At 37.1% G+C, this 21,055-nt stretch overlaps 1 protein-coding gene across 1 annotated transcript; it reads right to left on the reverse strand.

Annotated features, from left to right (window-relative positions):
- Nucleotides 1-320: 320 nt before the first annotated feature.
- On the reverse strand, nucleotides 321-4,142 carry LOC145161354 (putative receptor-like protein kinase At2g39360). The gene is made up of 3 exons (XM_079080861.1): nucleotides 3,144-4,142; nucleotides 1,223-2,170; nucleotides 321-682 (listed from the first exon to the last, which is right to left on the reverse strand). The coding sequence occupies exons 1-3, from the start codon at nucleotides 4,059-4,061 to the stop codon at nucleotides 668-670; spliced, it is 1,881 nt and encodes a 626-aa protein (XP_078936987.1). The 5' UTR covers nucleotides 4,062-4,142; the 3' UTR covers nucleotides 321-667.
- Nucleotides 4,143-21,055: the final 16,913 nt, after the last annotated feature.

Raw genomic sequence — 21,055 nt, forward strand, 5'->3', positions numbered from 1 at the left:
TCTTTAAAATTAGTTAGAATGGCTTTTGAAGGTTAGAAGACATAGTTCCATATATGCGTCAAGAAGATGATGCACAGACCTTTTTAAAAACAAACAGTTTGCAAGACCAAACATCTACGCGCTGTCTGCGTGACGCAGACAAAAGAGGTCTAGAAAAGCTTTTGTAAAAAAACAAACACCACCTTAGCCTATCAGATTTTAGTTGCAGGGGGTCTCATTATGTTAGACCAAACAAAATCATCAATGGGTTAGTAAAATATCCCAGTTTGAAGACATCAACGTACAAAATATTGTAATGATTTGTATTTCTGACTTCATTGATGTTACTACTGCTCACATAAATTGTCTTTTAGTCTTTTATAGTTCCATCCAACAGAAACAGACGTTGTCTATATAGGCAATTATGTTGGAGTTATCTATCTCTATAATGGATCTTTTGAAAAGACAATGTACTCCATATATATCTTACTCCATGTATTGGGAATATTCTTATAGAAAGTAAATAACGCACTTAATTACAAATGAACACAAAATAACGTGTAATCATATGAGATGATTACAATAATCATAAACCAAAATGAAAGAACTATATTTGTTGTTTAGCACAAAACGACGATCGTCCCCACCAGCTACGTACAACATGTACAAGTCCTCATCTTCTCATCTTTTACATTTTAAGTTCCTGTAATAAAACACAAAAAATATCACATCCCAAAAGAATTTATTTGTTTGAAATTTTATTTAAGGCTAAGTTAAAATTTAACACCGTATCATATTTTTCAATTTTGCCTTTATGAATTAAGCAGAGAGGCAGAGGATGGAAACAAAGGAAACACTTTTTCTTATGAAAAAGGCAGACATGCACTAACATTGGATTGTTGTATAATTTTATTTTTTTTACTAGCAAAATATATCTGGCCCTTTTTCACAAGCTCCATGATAGTTTTAGACTTCTATAGATGTTTTGTAATCATCACACACTCATCTAATGTTGATCCTTTTTAACTATGAACTTTGAATGCTACAAAAGGAACAAAACTGTTGAAACTTGAAAGTCAAATTAGACTCATGGGTAAGTTCTCAATAGTTATCGTATTGGAATTGTAAAAAAAAAAATGTGTATACCCTCCTACCGGTTACCATACTGAATAATTCATGCATGTTTACATTCTTGCTTTTTTTTAAATGGACTTCTTCAACATAGTTAAATAAAAGCACTTACTTGAAAATAAATTGCATGCTCCATCTTGTTGATGATTGTGTACATCGTAGGGCGTTCACTAGAAATGAAGCTTATGCACTTATAGGCAATTTCTTTGAACGTATGGAAACTACGAATATCAATTTGATCTTTAATATCTGGATCAATTAATCTCTCAGGTCCATTTTCATAGTATTGTCGGACCAGATTTATCAAATGTTGTGGGTTACCATCTACAAACTCTATTTGGTGATAAGCTGGCCTCCCACTCAACATTTCAAACATCACAACCCCGAATGAGTATACATCAGATTCTCTACGGAGAATGCCACTTCCATAATAAATGGGATCCATATAAAAGTTAGTACCAGCAACTTTTGTAAAAAGTTTACTAGTTTCCTGATTTCCAAGGCCATTTGTTGACAAACCAAAATCACAGATTTTAGCTTCCAGATTTTCGTCTAACAAAATGTTCCCACTCTTGATGTCCCTGTGTATTACTCTGTCATGTTTCCCTAGACCCGAGTGAAGGTAGTGGAGTCCTTTTGCTGCTCCTAAGCAAATCTTGAGGCGTTGTACCCATTTTAGAGAACGCCTCATAATCGGATCTACAAGATGATAATCAAGACTACGATTGACCGCATATTGGTAAACTATAATCATCTCATCTTGTTCATCACAGTAGCCACCGAAAGAGATGATGTTGGGATGGTGGAATTTTGAAATAAGATTAAGCTCGGTATGGAACTCCTTCTTCCCTTGGTGGCCTTGTCGATTAAGGCGCTTGATGGCAACTGTGCAATTTAGCCAGCTTAGAGATAGTTGTCCTTTGTAAACCACTCCAAATCCACCTTCTCCGATCGCAGTTTGAGGGTTGAAATTTTGGGTTGCCAAGTTGATATCCTTTAGTGGAATTAAATAACTTTCTAGGGTTCGTGTGTTGATGCTATTATGAGGTGTTACGTGGTTCTGTGAATATAAACAAAACTAAATTAGCTTACAGATGTGGTGCCATTTTTAACCTTTACCGAACAATTGACAACAAGAGTCCTACAACACAAGAATCCCACTACCTCACATAATTTGCTTCATAATATATATATATATATATATATATATATATATATATATATATATATATATATATATATATATATATATATATATACTAGTTGCGAGAGACCAATGTATTACATGGATTAATTTAAAAAAAAATAAAAATAAATATAAAGGTCAAAATATTTGAAAACATGAAATTTATAAGAAACAGGAAAAATAATGAATTATTATAATGAAATCGTTTTTTAACTTTTAAATTTAAACAAATAATTTAAATAAATAAGAAAAATTAACAAGCTTTAATTTTGAAAATTTTGAAACTAAAAGGTAAGTTCATTAATTAAATTGATATTCATTTATTGTTATATTTATTTTAATTATTACATTAAAATAATATGTGGAATTTAATAAAATAGAAAAAACTTATGAAATGACATGTGAAAAAAGAATTAATTCAAAGTAACTACAAAAATGACATTCGGCAAATTGAATAAGAGTATGTCAAATAGCAAAAAAAAAAACATTCATTTATTAGAGAAAAAGATATATATATATATATATATATATATATATATATATATATATATATATATATATATATATATATAGTCTTTATCTACGTATTAGCATTTTATATTTAATTTTATAGATTAGTTACTAAGATAGTTCATAACTTAGAATTATTTATTCACCATTATAAATTTATAATTGTTTTATAATATGTATTAAAAAGTAAAAACAAATTAATAAAATGCCAATTAACCTTTGGTCATTTTTCTCATCTTTATTTATGCCTAAAGTTATATGTACCTATCTTTACAACTTTAGTATGGCTTTTCAAGACAATACATCGTGAAAGATTGAAAAGAAAAAAAAAACTTACTTGAAAATTCTGTGCTTCTTCAATCCTCTTGATGATCGTCTTCATTGTTGGGCGATCTTTTAAGTTCATACTAATGCAACTATACGCGATTTTCGTAAATGCATTGAAAGAATGAATATTAATGTCATCTCTTATATAGGGATCAATGAGCTTGGTCAGGCCATCGTCATAGTAGATTTTGACCAGATTTAGGAGTATACCTTCCTGATTATCATCAATGCGCCTTTTAAAATAAGCTGGCAACCCGCTCACCATTTCAAAAAGAACAAGCCCGAATGAGTAGACGTCTGCTTCTGTGTTCGCGATGCCACTTTCTTTGTAAACGGGGTCCTCGTAATAAGGGTTAATGACACTGGTTACATAAGCTTGTGGCTGATTTCGCTCCACTAACATCGAGTAATAAAAATTACTAATTTTTGCTTCCAGATTGTCATCTAACAGTATATATAGGCTCCTCATGTTTCTATGAATTACTATGCCGTCGTTGCCAAGACCTGAGTGAAGATACTCAAGTCCTCTTGCGGCCCCTATGCAAATCTTGAGGCGATCCGCCCATGTTAGTAAACGCCTTTTATCGGGGTCTTCGAGATGGTCATCAAGGCCTCCATTCACAGCGTATTCGGATACGGTAATCCTCTTATTGCCTTCATGACAGTAGCCAATGAAAGGAATGATATTTTGATGGTGGAATCTAGAAATAATCTTGAGCTGGTTACGGAAGTGGCGATCTCTTAGGTAAGAATACGGAACAACGAGATCAATGGCAACGGTGTGGTTTTGTAGTTGTCCTTTGTAGACATCAACAACTCCATCATTACTGATCCAACTTTCTTTACTAAAGTTTTGGGTGGCCGAGAGGATCTCCTCCAGTGGAATTACAAACTTTTCTAGGTGAACCCCTGATTCTGAAGAAGACATTGTTTTATATTAAATTAATTGGTGGCTTTGTGTGTGCATGGTTTTGTGAACATAAACAAAACTTTGTTTGCTTAGAGATGATTAGATCCACACTTCAATTTATATTGTTCTTGGCTTAAAAAAATATCATAAAGAGTTGACTGGAACCAAGTCCGGTATAAATAATAAATCCCACATGTTAATCCGAATGTTATGATATGTTACAATGCCTGTCACCACCTAACCCTTTGGATAAGCAATTGTGTAATTGTTATTTCTTTAATGATGTAATTATTGGTTATAAACTTGTTTATTCGCATTACCAAACATGTGAGGCAAGTCATACCAATAGGTGTAGTAAGCTTTGAGTCTAGTTGGTCACCTTTCGCTTTTATAGTCAAATACAATTTGATAAACAGGAAACCACAAGTTAGCTCTCAACTCCTCTATTTACTCTTCTAGTCCTTTGAATATTTCATTGGAATCGAACAGATGTATTTTATAGCATCCAATTTTGGTCTAATACAATTTTCTTCTAAAGGAAAATAGACAAATACATAGACTAATCTTTTTTTTTTCTTAGAAACAACAAATATCATTAAAAAGAGAGAGGCACTCTCATAACAAGAAGCTACAATGAGACCAAGTCCATAACAGAAGAAAATGGAAACAAAAAATAACAAATACAGGGAACAAAAAAATTAAAATAAACGATGGATGAAAGGCGATACGCTCCACTCAACACAGATTTCCACAACCTGAGCCACTTTGTGCTGTGCTTGGACCATATGTATGGAAGCGAAATTATGTTGTCAACAATTTTTTTAGGATTCACACCAATTCGTTTGAAGATCTTATCGTTCCTGGATAGCCGAATGCTCCAAATAAGGTAGTAAAGCACCATGATAAAGATCACCTTTTTCCTAAGACAATTTCCCCCTACAACCATGCAGCCACGAAGTCTATGAATTCTCTAATGTTTGTGAACATTCTATTTTCAATACCACACCATTTGAATATCCAGTGGTGCATAATCACGGGTAATGAGGAGATGATCAACCGATTCTGTCTCTTTATTACACATAGAACACGAAGAACTGGGGAATTAATTCCCCTTGTCGCCAAGGTTTCCGCCACCGAAATTCCTAACACATCCCTCCATATGAAACAACGCAGCTTCGGAGGGATTATCTTTGACCACCAGATTGACATCCCTTTGTATGTAATCAGTTTAGACTCCAGTAGTTTCCCCATAGTGTTCACAGTATATTCACCACTGGGATTGAGAGTGAATCTGAACCCAAAATTAGATTTTTTATTAGTATTCAAATTACAAATATCCATGAATAGATGCAATAATTCATTTAATTTATCAAGAGTTGGCTCGAATCTCCACATCCATGAAAAACTATTACTAGAGAGTCTATCCCCTAATAAAGAACTCTTAACTATTTCTAGTAAATATAAATGGGGAAATTTTAGATGGAAATGAGTATTACTGCACCAGGAATCTTTCCAGAATAAAATGTTGAAATCCGATCCATGAGTAAGGGTAAAAATGTCCTTACAGTCAATGTGAAGCTTTTCGATAGACCTAACTTCCTTAGAATTATTGCACCACACCCCGTTTGATGATTTTCTCATGATGTATGATGCCGGTTTGTTGTGTAAGTTATGAATGCTCAGAATGACATCTTTCCATAAACTTCCCTTTTCGTTCATGTGCCTCCACCGCTATTTGATTAATAGAGAAGTGTTTTGAGTGAGTAGAGAGTCAACAAGTAATCCCCCTTCAACCCACTGGATTTTATTTGTAAGCTCACAACTCCCTCCCCCCCCCCCCCAAAAAAAAAACGCAGTCTGATCTTGTCAAGTTCGTTTATGATACCTTGTGGAGCTCAAAAGAGGGACATGTAAAACATAGGAACAAATTTAGTGAGGGTGAGGCGGCCCCCAAACATCAAATAGATGGCCTTCCAACTTGATAATTCGGAGGAAAGTTCGTCAAGAATTGGCTTTAAGTTCTTCTTCAGCGCTATGATAGAACCCAATGGGACCCAGCACCTGAACAGTATCAGACAAAGTTGCTTTTGTTAGTCCCACACCGGATAAATGCAATTTGAAGAAATTAACCTTTAGCCCTAAAGAAATATGGAAACATTTCAGGATGTGGGACAAGTTTTTTATGTTGTTGCAGTCCCATTCCCCAATGAATATTGCATCGTCGGCGTAGAAAAGATGTGAAACGAAAGGACCATCTCTTGGTAATTTGACCCCATGAATTGGGGATTTTTCCCAGACACTCTTAACAACGATATTTAGTCCTTCCAGGGCCAAGATGAAGATAAATGGTGATAGTGGATTCCCATGTCGAACCCCTCTGGATAGTGGAAATTCTTTGGTTGGTACACCATTTACCAAAACTAATGTGTTTGTTGAGGATAAACAACATAATATCCATTTCCTCTATTTCCACCCAAATTTCATTTGATCCATGATAGAGTCCAAATACTCCTAGTTTATTGAATTGAAAGCTTTTTCGAAATCAACATGAAATATGTTTTTTTTCTTTTGTTGCATTGCTCATGATACTAATTGATTCATTACTTGTGGCCCGTCGAGTACGTATCTTCCTTGAATGTATGTCGTCTCAACATCATCCACCACCGACCCAATTACCTATTTCAATCTGATTGCAAGTAACTTGGGATGTGAGCGATATTTAAAGAATTACTGGATGAGACACTTGTGGGATGTGAGCGATATTTGAAGAGTTACAACCTCGTGCAAGAGATCACATGGATTTAAAATATTTGACAAAACGAATTATTGTGAAAAATTATAGGAACGATAGATTCTAAAATGAAAATGTCATATGAAGATTTGATAGATTTGGATGAACACAAAGAGGTAAATAAGATATGTTTTCGTTAATGGATAAAAAGAACAATTCGTTACAATGTGATTGTGCAGAACTATTATGTGTGCAAAAACTATTCATTCTTCTAACTAAGGGCCCTGTATATAGGCGTTAGAGGAGCACTAGAAAGGAATCCTAAGTCGATAGTTCAGAACTGCAAACCTAAGATATTCTGAAATCAGAATAACAACTACATATTTTGGAATTAAGAAAAGTCACTAAACATTACAACCAAGCTCCGAACAATGCATATAACTAGACATATTATATTTCCGAAACCTAACAATCCCCCCTTTTGTGTCAAGTCGTTGTTGTGGTCTTTTCTTACTTTTTCTCTTCAACTTCAAACACCTTATGAATAATTTTTGCTAAAGTCATTCGAATAACTATCCACCAGTTGAGCATATCAGAAACACACTTTAAATCTCTTTCATTGTTTGACTTGTTCGCTTCTACTCTTATAAGGATTTGATTCAAAGTTGTAGTAGAGTAAATATGCTTATCTCTTAAGAACAACGTACACTACTTCATAGTCTCATTTTCTTTCATCTTGTAGGCCACTCCCCAAAGATCTTTTTCAATAAAACCAAACTTGAATTTTTCCACATTCTTAGGAGGTGGAAATGTGTGACATCCCCAAATTCATAGTCATTTTAAAAATTTTATTGATACTTATTTGAAAATCAGAGTATTCATTTTAAAGAATAATATTGCGAAATTTGTTCCCAGAAAACATGATAAATATATTATCAAAACATTTCTGAAGAAATGTATTTTGTTTATATTAAAACTTTGGGATATCATCGTCAATACAGAAACATAAGCATAAAAAGACCTTACATTCATTTACACTAGTGATTTACGTCTCCTTTAATCTCTCAGTGTAATGTAGCTTCGTATCGACACATGTGATACAAATAAACTGAGTGGGTCAGGTTGGAAAACCTGGTGAGTACATAGGGATTTCAATCCTATAATGTTATACCATATATATATATATATTTTAGAACTCACAATATATACAATTTTACCTCATATAAGCAATTTTACCCCACCCCATCAATCCTCATGACGACACGATCTATACTCTCAGATCTAATATTTAACCTCTTTACCTAATCCATACTCCCGGATCGGGTATATCTAATCTATGCTCTCAGATCAATAACTATGCCCCTTCCATATTCTCGTGTTAAGGACAATTGACTATGTCTAATCCATGCTCTCAGCTTAATGACAAATAACTTTGTCCTCTCCATACTCTCGGACTAAGGACGAATGACTAAGTCAAATCCATGCTCTCGGATCAATGACAAGTTTTAAAGTTCTACTCTCCGTGTATATCTCACTCGTACTCACAAGGAGATATTACCAAATATTCCTCTTAATTAATTTAGGTTTACTCTGTATCCTAAATCATCATATTTTATCATATATGCTCTTAACACGTATTTTAGGCAATATCAAATATTTCACACACAAACATATATTTATTACTTTAATCAATACTTGTATTAAAATCATGTTCATGAAAGGGACTATGCACTCACTTGTTAAAGTGATGATTCCAAACTCGGGCAGCGCTTCGCTTCTAACAATTCTATTTTCCTTCGCTTCTAAAATCATTACCACTAGATTTTAGTCTAATATTTATAGTGACTATTTACGAGTGACATTGTTTTATAAGTGTTAAATAATACTTTTCAACCACTATGTACAGACAGGGGCCAAACATGAAATACCGGAGGGCATGACCATTTTGGCCTTATAGCACTTCTAAAATCCAACAACCCTATGCGACCCTTCAAATCAGATTCCCCGTACCACAAGTAGTTAAAAGATATTATAATATCACTTTATATTTTATAATACTTAGCACATATATTGTTTATAGGTTCATAAATAACGACTTATGACTAGAAATATAAGTTAAATTGAAAGCAAAATAATGTAGCTTAACTAACCGGGTTTTTAACGAAAACCGAGAAATGACGCAGACAGAATTCCGACTCTAAAAACTTCTTTCATTGCCTTTTTGACGATTCAGTTTTCTCTATCGCACCCTAAAACTAGGAGAAACTGAACAAGAAAGAAAGAAGGATTCTAGAGAGAGTTTAGAGGAATGGTGTAAAAAAATATGAAGAATTCATCATTTATTTACAGGGGTTTGATCATAGAGTAGGCCCTAAGTTTCATCCGTATCTTCCGCGTACTAGCTCCGTTTTCTACGTTCTTTATATACGCGCGTTGGTATTTACGAGTACTACAACTTTCATTTAGACCCCGTCGGCTAATTCTCATTCTATCTCAGATTTACAAATCTGTATCGAATTTATTGCGCTCGAAGAGTAGAGACTAAGTTTCGTCCATATCTATAACATACGAGCTCTATTCTCGACGTTCTTTATATCCACGTGTTGGTATTTACGAGTACGACTTTCATTTAGACTCCATCGGCTAATTCTCATTCTATCTCAGATTTACAAATCTGTATCGAATTCGTCGTGCTCAAAGAGTAGGGACTAAGTTTCGTCCATATCTTTCGCATACGAGCTCCGTTTTCGACTGTCTTTTTATTGTTGAGCGCCTACTAACGAGGTCTTCTATTCTCATTTAGATTGTGTTGGCTAAAATTGACCGGTCTAAAATTCGATTTCCGGACTGTGCACTGCTATGCTAAATCTTAGAAAAATATAACTTCCTCATACGAAGTTAGATTTGGACGTTATTTAAATGCATGCTCTCGGGTTAACGTATACTACGCCTTTTGTTTATATTTCTAAGGCTAAAAACTATTTTATCATAAATTCACTTTTTACGATTCCCGTTGTAGTGCCGGTTTGCAACACTCTAATTTTTCAATTAAAAATTTCATTTTTAACTCCACCCAAAACACAGTTTAACACTTCTCATAATCAATTTATAAAATTGTTTCAACACAAATCATAAGATTGTTTGTAAAATATCCCAGAATCCTCAAAACACAATCAACTAGCTGGTGTGTACAATCATGCCGACGCCTTCCCGCGATCCTGAGATGTACCTGAAACACATTTACACAACACTGTAATCACGAAGCTTAGTGAGTCCCCCAAAACACCACACACAAATAATTAGCCTCTCATGGCTATATCTCGATAAGGACCCTCCGGTTATGTGTCTCAGTGAAGACCCTCCGGTTTCACGGCTCGGTATGGACTCTCCAGTCCTGTGTCTCAGTGAAGACCCTCCGGTGTCACGACTCGGGTTGGACCCTCCGGTCCTGTATCTCAGTGAAGGCCCTCCGGTATCACGGCTCAGGTTGGACCCTCTGGTCATATCTCATTAATGCACAGAATAATATACAGCATAAATCACAAAGACAAAATGCATAATATCACATATCTCAGTATAAGCACATAAGACCCTTCGGTCAGTAACACAAATAAGACCCTCCGGTCGCACAGTAATTACCACTCAGGTAAGTATAGTGAGAAGACTCACCTCGCAAGTAAAGCAGATATGTCTCGTACTCAAACTGTAGGTCTAGACTCCGCCAACATATATCATAATCACCTCTAATTAACAATTTATATTAATAACTCTAAGACTGCTAAGCTAACTCCTTTACTATATCTCAAAAAGGGTAAACGACCATTTTACCCCTCCATGGTCTCCAAGGTTCACCACTTGACCAAACCCTAAAAGTCAACGGAAGTCAACACTCAAGTCAACACTCCATGTTGACTCAACTCGTCGCGTGCATCTATGCGACTCATCGAGTTCCTTCTGTTCTCAGAAAAATAGGGAAAACTCGAGTCAACTCGCCGAGTTGTCTTACCAACTCGTCGAGTCTGCAGAGTGTCCAGAACATCGGGGAAAACCCTAACCAACTCGTCGAGTCCTTCGGCCATATCTCTCATTCAGACGTCTTTAAGTAAGACTAAGGCCCCAAACTCTAGATCTAGCCTCCTAAGGCTGAGATACCACGTAAAGCTGCAAGCTTTACGTCCATGGATGGCTCTTTAGGGGCTAACTCGCCAAAACAATGCTCAACAAGGACTTTAGGCCATGGAGATTATCCTAAGCTTGAGTCTTTAGGCCTTAAGGGCATAATAGTATCCAGATCCGAAGTCTCATCTCCATATCATGCTCACAACCATAAATGACTCAAGGAGAAGCTAGAAATGGGCCATAACTCTCTAATGGAGAGATCTAACAAACAAGTGATCAAGTTCGAGGCTTTTTACCTCTAAATGGCTGCCAACACTGAAAGAATGTCAGATCCAAGGACTCCTTCGCGTTCCAAGCCTTTTTCTCTTCAAGCTCCTTCAAAGAATACACCAAAACACACACTCGTAGCCTCTATAGCTCTCTCTCTCTCTCTCTCTCTCTCTCTCTCTCACACAGATGATAACAACTCGATTAGGGTTTCTCTCATGGCGCTAAGGTGATGAGGGAGGTGGAATGGAGGGCTTAAGGTCCTTTAAATAGGGTGCAAACCCAGATAATTAGGGTTTTCTCACTCAGCTCCAACTCGTCGAGTTGGTCCCTCCAACTTGTCGAGTTGGTTGTAAAACCCACGCGGCCATCTCAGCCTCTACTCGATGAGTTGAGGACTCAAACTCGTCGAGTTTCCCTATAAAGAAGAATATTTAAACAATAAAATTATATCGGGGAGTCGGGACGTTACAATTCTCCCTCACTAGAATCAGACTTCGCCCTCGAAGTCATTCTCTGAAAACAACTCGGGGTACTACTCTCGCATCTCGGACTCCAGCTCCCAAGTCCATTCCGATCCTCTGCGATGCTGCCACTGCACCTTAACCAAGCGCACTTCCTTGTTCGTCAGGGCCTTCACTTTTCTATCCAAAATCGCAATCGGCCTCTCAATATAGCTCAAGCGATCATCAACTTGAATGTCCTCTAGAGGAATTACTGCCGTCTCATCGGCTACACACTTCCTCAGTTGAGATACATGGAAGGTGTTATGAATTTGGCTCAACTCCTCGGGAAGCTCTATACGATATGCTACCTTGTCCATCCGGGCAATCACCCTGAAAGGGTCAATGAATCGAGGGCCCAGCTCGCCCCGCTTCCTGAATCAGATCACTCGTGCCCATGGGGATACCTTTAGGGGAACAAGGTCGACGACTTGGAACTCTAGCATAGATTGTCTCCGCTCGACATAACTCTTCTTACGGCTCTGGTCTGTTAGCAATCTCTGTTTAAACTGCTGGATTTGCGCTATCGTCTTTGAGCACTATCTCAGTGCTCCCCATCACTCTCTGTCCGATCGGGACTATCCACTGATATCCACAAATATAAGCCCCAACTACCCTCCAATGTTTACTCCAACACTGAATACAAGGTCGACTCCTGACCCCAAAGTTGAACCTCCAAAGGCTACCCCTTGTACCTCCTGACCCCAAAGATAGACCTCCAAAGGTCTATCTCAACCCATTATATGGCACACAAAAACACAAAGTTCGCTTTACCCTAAGCGAATACTACAACTGTAAGTCCCAAGTTCGCTTAACGTATCAATCCGATCCACTTGATGGTGCGGAATCCCAATCAAGTGGATGATGCAAAATAGATTGGAGTAGAAGAATAAGGAGAACTTGATGAATCCTCAATGTATTGATGATAAGAATGATGCTCCAACACAAGATTCACACACACATAAGTTCTCTCTCACTTTCTCTCTCTAGAACAAGCTCCTTACAATATGACCACCCTCACTCTTATGCCTCCCATATGGCCACTTCCACTCTAATGCTTAGCCCCCTATATATATATATATATATATATATATATATATATATATATATATATGAACCGAAAACCCAAGGCCCAAACCCAATACCTAGACCGAAAACACATGAGTTTTCGGTCAAAGCTAAAAGTAAACCCAAGGAGTTTTCGGTCCTAGACCGAAAACTACAAATGCTTAGAAAAACAAAGTATAAACCATATTTTTGACCCAACAATCTCCCCCTTGGTTTATAGCTTTCTTTTCTTTTGACTTAACAAACTCCCCCTAGGATTGTAGCTTGCATTTCTTCTCAATCTTTAATATGAGCTTGGCTTCAGCGTGTATCTTCGATTTCTTCACAACTTCAAGATGAACATATGAATCTTCTATGTGAGTGACTTCATCTTGAACTGTTGGGCATTTCTTCAAAATTAAATTTGAACGCACGTTTGGAGTGGAGCCTTCATGAAAAGATTCTTGAAAATCAACATTTTCAGCTTGAGAATCTTCAAAGAGAATAACAGAAAACGAATCTTCTTGATCACTTCAGCAGGTTCATAGATAGCAACAAATTGGTTGAGGAGGCTTCAATGCAATATGTCACATAATCTTCAAGTACAGCTTCACCTTGCTTCTGGGGTTGAAAGATTGAATGTTGAAAGAATAATCTTCATTTCTTGTTCCTTCGAATGAACGTTCTTCAAAGATCACCGTTGCGCCTTGAAAAGTAACCATCGACTAAAAACTCCCTGTGGATCACAGAATCGTAAAGACCCTTCTCACCACAGTTGTTCAAGGACCCAACCTTGGCTTAGATGGAGACTTCTCACAGTATCTGTGTGAAGGTACAACTTCCTTGAGTCTCTTCCTCCTTTGAATTCTCGTTCTAAGACAAATGAAATTTTGAGACAAAACAAAACTAGAAACAAACTTAGCACACGATAAAAGTAACTAAGAAATAAAAATAGAAAGTAAAATACTCAAAATATTTTTGGATTTTTCATATTTTCTGAAAAAGAAATAAAAGCAGAAACAAACATATTTTTTTATTTTCTTGAATTTTATGATTTTTTTTGAATTTTTTTTATTTCTCCCCCTTAAATTTGTGCATAGAGGAAACTATGAACAAATTTAACCAAAACAAAAATAATAACTAACTTTAAGATTGATTTGGGATCAAAGTTTTGAAACAGCCTTAACCTGTTTTTCAGTACCTTCACCTTCATGAATAGATCTGGTCAATCGCCGGTATTGTGGTCCACTTAAACACAAAGGATATCGACAAAACGGACAGAATATAAGTGACAAGACTTTTGCACCTGTATTCCTAAATAATATTCCTAAAAGGACCATTTAGCTGACGACGACCAAGGATATTGTTGTCCACTTAAATTCAGCAGCGAGATCTATAGACAACCTATTAAATGGTTCAATTTTAGATGTACTAGAACGTGTTTCCCACTTCCTGATATACCCCGGTAATCAAGAAATTCCAAAGAGCTCTTTACTTTAGGTGAGTAGATGATCATTAAGAGAGAAGTCAAATTCAGAATGCATATGTTGTATACCCAGGTCAGATCTCTTCCAATCACGCAGAGGAATTAACATATGACTAACCAGAATAGAGAGATTGAGAAGTAGAATGTTGCATATGCTGTGTTCCAGGTCGGATCTCTTCCAATCACGTAGATGAGACATCATATGGCTAACAGATAGAAAGAATTGCATAGATAAGAAGATGCACAGAGATAGAGTTGCATATGCTGTGTTCCAGGTCAGATCTCTTTCAATCACGTAGAGGAGACAACATATGACTAACAGACAGAAAGCAAGAAAATGATTTCCTACAGACCTACTTTATCAGAATCCCCCAGTCGCCCTATCAGTACCGGAATTAAGGACATAAATCCATACATCGAGGAATATTTAAACTACAATTCTAGATACATATGACTTTAGTGTATCCTGGAGGTTCCCATGTTTATCTCACTGCTCAATCTACCCGAGTGTCGAATTGTCAAACCAAACAGAACTATCTAAGTCTACACTGTCAAGTCCTTTCATTGTCAGCTATGTCTAGTCCTTTTGAATCTTTCGTGTCTACCAGCGCATTGAATACAGAGCCTAGACAATTCAGCTTTGGTACCTTACACAAGTCAAAATTGCCCGTTATCACTCTCTTGATATCACTTCCCAAATGAACACCTACAAACGAACAATCACGAGAACATATTTTTGAGTTTTTGATTTTTCTTAATTTTTTTATTTCGATTTCTCCCCCTTAATTTGAGCATAGGGAAGAAATAAAATAAATGCGCAAAATTAAATGAAATTTTTCTTTGGAACGAATCATTTTAAGAAGACTTAGGAGTATCGAGAAGAAAACTCAAACCGTAATTCACCAATGGAAGTTGTATCCAGATGATTTGAGAACCGCATGCATATTTCAATCTGGGAACAGATCCAAAAATTCTTCACATCGTTACACATAAAACCATTTGTGATCCTCTCCTTGCTTCGTTTCCCGCAAAGGACACATACCTTCACTTAAAGTTCTGAGTGTTGTACAGTTGAGAGATGTCCCCTATCATGTGCTTGGAACAGCCACTATCAACAAACCGAAGTCTGATGATATGCCTCCATAGCTGCTCCAGCACATAGTGCAGGATTAGTTGGTCTTTGGAACCCAGTCCATTTTGAAACTGGATTGACCTTTGTCATCAACGTAAGGTACTCTCTCCCACGACATATCTTGTTTATCACAAACAGAAGATGACGAAATGTTAGAATCATTAGATGATTTGGTAGATGGAACCTTTGGTACCCATCTGTAGTTGGGTTTAACCCATTTCTTTTTCGTTCCAATGGGTGCCTTGTCTCTTGCTTTTGAGCTTGAAGTCGGCCGTCGAGATGGATTTGACCTAACCAGTCTTGGTTTCACTGGAGCATTTCTTGAGTTTGGCTTCTTGGCCGACAATCCCTTCTTATCCTTGGGAGTTTGATTCTTGGCCTTCTTTGCATTCCAGTCACTATTGCCCGATTGAGATCTCAAAGGGTTTGTTTTGGAGGATCTCCCTCTTGGCACGTTCTGGCATCCTTGTGCATAGTAGGCAACATATGCGCGATTTGGACAGCTTCTGGCAATGTGTCCAGGTGTTCCACAGTGGAAACAAGTCTGTTTCTTCACTTGGAAATTGTTTCTGCTTGTCCCTGGAAGCACGCCCTTGCCTTGTCTCTGATTGTTCCCACAAGCACACTTGCAGGAGGCACTTTGTTTCGCTTGTTTTGGTGGCCTGTGTTTACCAATAGCAGGTTGATTAGAAGCAATAGATTCAGAGTTCAAGGAGTCATTGATTTGACAGTCAACAGAATTTGCAGAACTAGAATTAGTTATGTTCTCCTTGTCCTCATCTTCTACTACTTTACCTGCATATGAAGTAGAATCATCAAAAACGTTCACCTCAACACTATCACTTGGCCCAGATTGCTCAGTCTTAACTGAAGCTAGTACAGGGGTTTGGCCATACTGAGCAGGCATTTCTTCCTCGTTGGTATCAAGGGGTGGGTTATAGTTGTCATTGAAAGGAAGTGGAACACTATTATACCCTAGACCCTTAGTTTGATTATCTTTAAATTTTAGTTGCTTTTCAATCATGGACGCAACTACCTCACTTGGTACATCAAACTTTTTAAAGTTCAATTCAGCATCGTTATATTTAGCTTTCGATGCATCAAGTTCGGCAGTTAATTTGGCAATTTCCTTTTTAACATAGGTATAATTTTCACATTTATTGCTATATTCTTCTTGAAGCTTTCGAAAGTCCTTGATTTTGGCGTCTAATTGTTCTTTTAAGGGTTTTTGGGCCTTCCTAAGTGTATATCCTTCATATTTAAGGTCCTCATTTTTCCTTTTTTACAAATCATTTTGTTCACAAAGAAATTTAATTGTAGCTTCACAAGATTGAGAACATGAAACTTCATTGACTTTTGTGTTTCAGGAACTCATTGATTTCCAAAAATGCCCTTTGACTTGAAATCAAGAAATTCAACCATAAAAGTCAAATTTAAAAAGTCAAACTGAAAAACTAAACGTGAAAACTTGAAAGTTAAACGAAAAAGTCAACGTTTAAAGTCAAAGGTCAAACTTGAAAGTCAAAGTCAAATTTTTAAGGTCAAAAGTCAAATTAGGAAGTCAAAAATTAAAAGTCAAAGCTTTGGGCCGAAAACGAAACTTTAAAATTCGAAAAATTGATTTTAGGACCAAAAATGTCAAAATTCCGAAATTAGGACCGAAATCGCGAGGTGTCTTAGGCTGACCGAGAACCTCGCACCCGCTGATCGAAAATAGGCTGCTAGCCGATAACTTGCGAGGACTGAAAATAGCGAGGAACGAAAACCGATCTCGGCCGAAAATGTGCGAGGCCACACTCCACCGTAAACACTTCGGACCGAAAACACCGCAGACCCCACTCCACCGTAAACATTCACAGACCGCAAATCCGAGACGCTCTGTTGAAATCCATCGCTTTCAGCTGTAAACTCCCTTCAGACCGAGAACCTGCTGACCGAAAATGAGTTTCCGGCCGAAAACACCTCGGCAAGCTCCTCCTTGTGCGAAAATGGCCACTGGTTATGTCAAAAAACACGATTTTTTCCACTTTTTAGCTCCAAAACTTAATCAAAAACTCATTTTTATGAAAAGCATGAAGAGCAAACCCCCAATATTTTGTCCAAAACTAAGAAAAAACGCCAAATCCTTCAAGAAAAAGTCCAAAAACTCTCAAGATCTTGCCAATTGGATTGATACAATACAAGCTCTGATAGCAACTGTAAGTCCCAAATTCGCTTGACGTATCAATCCGATCCACATGATGGTGCGGAATCCCAATCAAGTGGATGATGCAAAATAGAATGGAGGAGAAGAAGAAGAAGAAACTGATGAATCTTCAATGTATTGATGATAAGAATGATGCTCCAACACAAGATTCACACACACACACACACACAAGTTCTCTCTCACTTTCTCTCTCTAGAACAAGCTCCTTACAATATGAACACCCCCACTCTTATGCCTCACTTATGGCCACTTCCACACTAATGCTTAGCCCCCTATATATATATATATATATATATATATATATATATATATATATATATATATATATATATATATATATATATATATATATATATATATATATATATATATATATATATATATATATATATGAACCGAAAACCCAAGGCCCAAACCCAATACCCAGACCGAAAACACATGAGTTTTCGGTCCAAGCTACAAATAAACCCAAGGAGTTTTCGGTCCTAGACCGAAAACTACACATGCTTAGAAAAGCAAAGTATAAACCTTATTTTTGACCCAACAACAACCAATATAAAGTCACCTCACCTCTGACCTCTGTCGTCTAATCCTTCCTAGTTCCATGCGTGTCGTGGACCTTCCCAAGCCAAATGAATCAACCCACTCAAGTTTAAAACATCAGATGGAAACCATTACCACTCAAAATGAAATCCATCTGAACATCCGAAATCTCATCCTGCATACGCTTTACACAAATAGAGCCAAACTCAAGCTCAAGAGTCTGGTCCAACAGCAAAATTGGAACCACTCATATGCAATCTAATACTCAACTCATGAACCATGATCCACGAATCCACGCGTGTATTACACCCTGATCCTTTCGATCTGTGACAACCCTTCCCTAAATCGAGATATAATGGCTCCCGACCATCTCTAAGACCCAGTCTCGCCCCTGGTCCGGCCACCAGGTTCCCAAAGACTCAATTGGCAAGGCTACCCAGGCCTAAGAACCCCTCTGCGTCACACTCTGACTTGTGAATTCTACGACTTTCCGCAGTCTCACAACACTCTCTCACTGGATAATGAATGCTACGGATCTCCGCAGTGTCACAACACTCTCTCACTAACTAATAAATGCTACAACTCCCCGTAGTCTTATGACACTCTCTCACTGACTAATGAATGCTACGGCTCCCCACAGTGTTACAATACTCTCTCACTGACTAATGAATGCTACGGCTCCCCGTAGTCTCACAATACTCTCTCACTAACTAGTGAATGCTACGGCTCCCCGTAGTCTCACAATACTCTCTCACCGACTAGTGAATGCTACGGCTCCCCGTACTCTCACAATAATCTCTCACTGACTAGTAAATGCTACGGCTCCCCGTAGTCTCACAATACTCTCTCACTGACTTGTGAATGCTACGACACCCGGTAGTCTCATAATACTCTCTCGCTCGCCATGAGCCCACACCATGGTTTTCCCTGATAGTCCTAGGTGATTACTCCCACCTGGATCCAACCACTCACTTATCACCTCACAGTCACATCATCAAGCCATCACCATACCGAGTTCACTAAAGTCGTGCTCTGCGATCCAATCATAAATAGGTGCGCACACCCACCCTGTTTATGCATCACTACTTCTGACGACAATTAACTGATGGGTCCATAATTGGAATAGATAATAGTCGCTCGATGTTCCACTTGCCGTCTAACAAACCCAAGTCTCATAATAGTGCAACAATTTAGGGCATCATACTCAGATACCACGATATTGTTGGATTAGGTGTCTAAGCCCATAACTATAATTGGTATGTACTTGACCCGATAGTAGCATGGTCCTTTTGGGTTGCCTTTACCATAGCAACTTGACTGGATGAATTATGAGAAAAGAGGTTAATTGTGATTTATTAATATATTATTAGAATAATATATTAATTGAGAAATCATATTAATTAATTAGTGTTGATCAGAAATTAATTTGGTGATCAAAAGAGACTAATTAAATTAAGGGGACATATACTGTAATTATAAGATAATTGCAAAGTTGGGCTTAGGATCCCTAAGGAAGGGATGGACGAAATCTTATGGATATCCCACATAGATTTCGTCCATAAGGGCCTTCTGGAAGGATCATGTGGGCTGCTTGAGGATTAAGCAACTGGATTAGGGTTTTACCTGAAACCCTAGTAGCTCAACTATATAAGGAACCCTTGGGCACCCTAAAATCGGCCACTTGAACCCTAGAAGAGTACCAACCGAATTTACTGTCATCTCCCCTCTCTCATATTCTTCCAAACTTGCTGTTGGTGTTTGTGACTTATTAGAGGTATCACATTTGAGGTAGTAAGCTCCCAAAGGTTGAAGATCTACAAGCTACAACAAAGAGGTAATTTTTCTAACTTAGGTTTATGCTGCATTCTCAAAAATTGTATGCTAGTTATAGGTTTCATGCTTTGGATAATTAATATTGCATGTATAATTTTTCAAAACCTAGATCCAAAGCATTAGGGTTGTATGTGCACCATAGGGATGTTATAGTGCTCAAAACCCATCAGTGGTATCAGAGCTTAGAGTGTTTTCTATTATATTGATGCATTGGTTAATTGTTCAAAGTTGAATAGAGCCGAAAACTGCATACTGCCTGATGAACTCGACGAGTCCACTGTGGGACTCGACGAGTTGCAGCTACTCGACGAGTCCAACGCTTGACTCGACGATTCGACTCGTCTGTTGGCAAATTTTTCGTGATTTTGTCCAGAATTGGATTAGGATCATTACCATAAGTTATTTTTACTGATAAAATTTGATTTTTATGATAAGGTAATGATTATGCTCATCTAATTAGAAGATAATGGTCAAAATTTAAGATAATTACTAGATTATATGATAACCTAATTATTTGTAAATTTTGAATTGTGATTATCTTGCCAAATAAAATTGGACTACGTCAAATTTAGATAATTGTAAATATTTTTGATTATTTTATTATTTTAAATTTCATCTAGATAGTTTTGAAAAGTTTCAAGACTTTCCCTCAAGTTTTGGAATTTAAATTTTGATTAAAAAGTTTTTGATTTTGAAATATTTAAATTCTAAACCCTAGAGTTTGAAAAGTTTAAAAATTCAACCCTTATACTATTATAATATTAATAGATTAATACTTATATATATATATATATATATATATATATATATATATATATATATATGTATAAGTTGAGTCAGTCTTACCGTTAGTAGTCCTCATTCATAAAGCTGGTCTATAAGGGGTGTTTAAGGAAGCGGCCTATAAAATGATCGCGTATCCACTCTTACCCACCACACTCTTGACTAGTGGAGGGTCGTTAGCCGAACGGGTAGGATAGGACATTAATTCTCATAGATCAATGGAGCGTGTGTGGCTAACCGACACATTGATTAGGTGGTAAACGACATCGAGAGTACCACACACATTTGCATGGTTATTCACACCTTGTTTGTGATCCTCGGTATCCCAGTCACAAACTTGAAGGGCATAATCGAAAATTCGT

The sequence above is a fragment of the Lactuca virosa genome, chromosome 1 (assembly GCF_052849685.1).
Source record: "Lactuca virosa cultivar CGN04683 chromosome 1, Lactuca_virosa_CGN04683_v6, whole genome shotgun sequence".
Classification (NCBI taxonomy): domain Eukaryota; kingdom Viridiplantae; phylum Streptophyta; class Magnoliopsida; order Asterales; family Asteraceae; genus Lactuca; species Lactuca virosa.

What these genes read in the sequence shown, in the direction of transcription:
- LOC145161354 (XM_079080861.1), bottom strand. Translation starts at nt 4,061, where the DNA reads ATGTCTTCTTCAGAATCAGGGGTTCACCTAGAAAAGTTTGTAATTCCA. An exon ending in AAGAAGCACAGAATTTTCAA is followed by an intron (nt 2,171 to 3,143) that starts GTAAGTTTTTTT and finishes TTATATTCACAG; the next exon opens with AACCACGTAACACCTCATAA.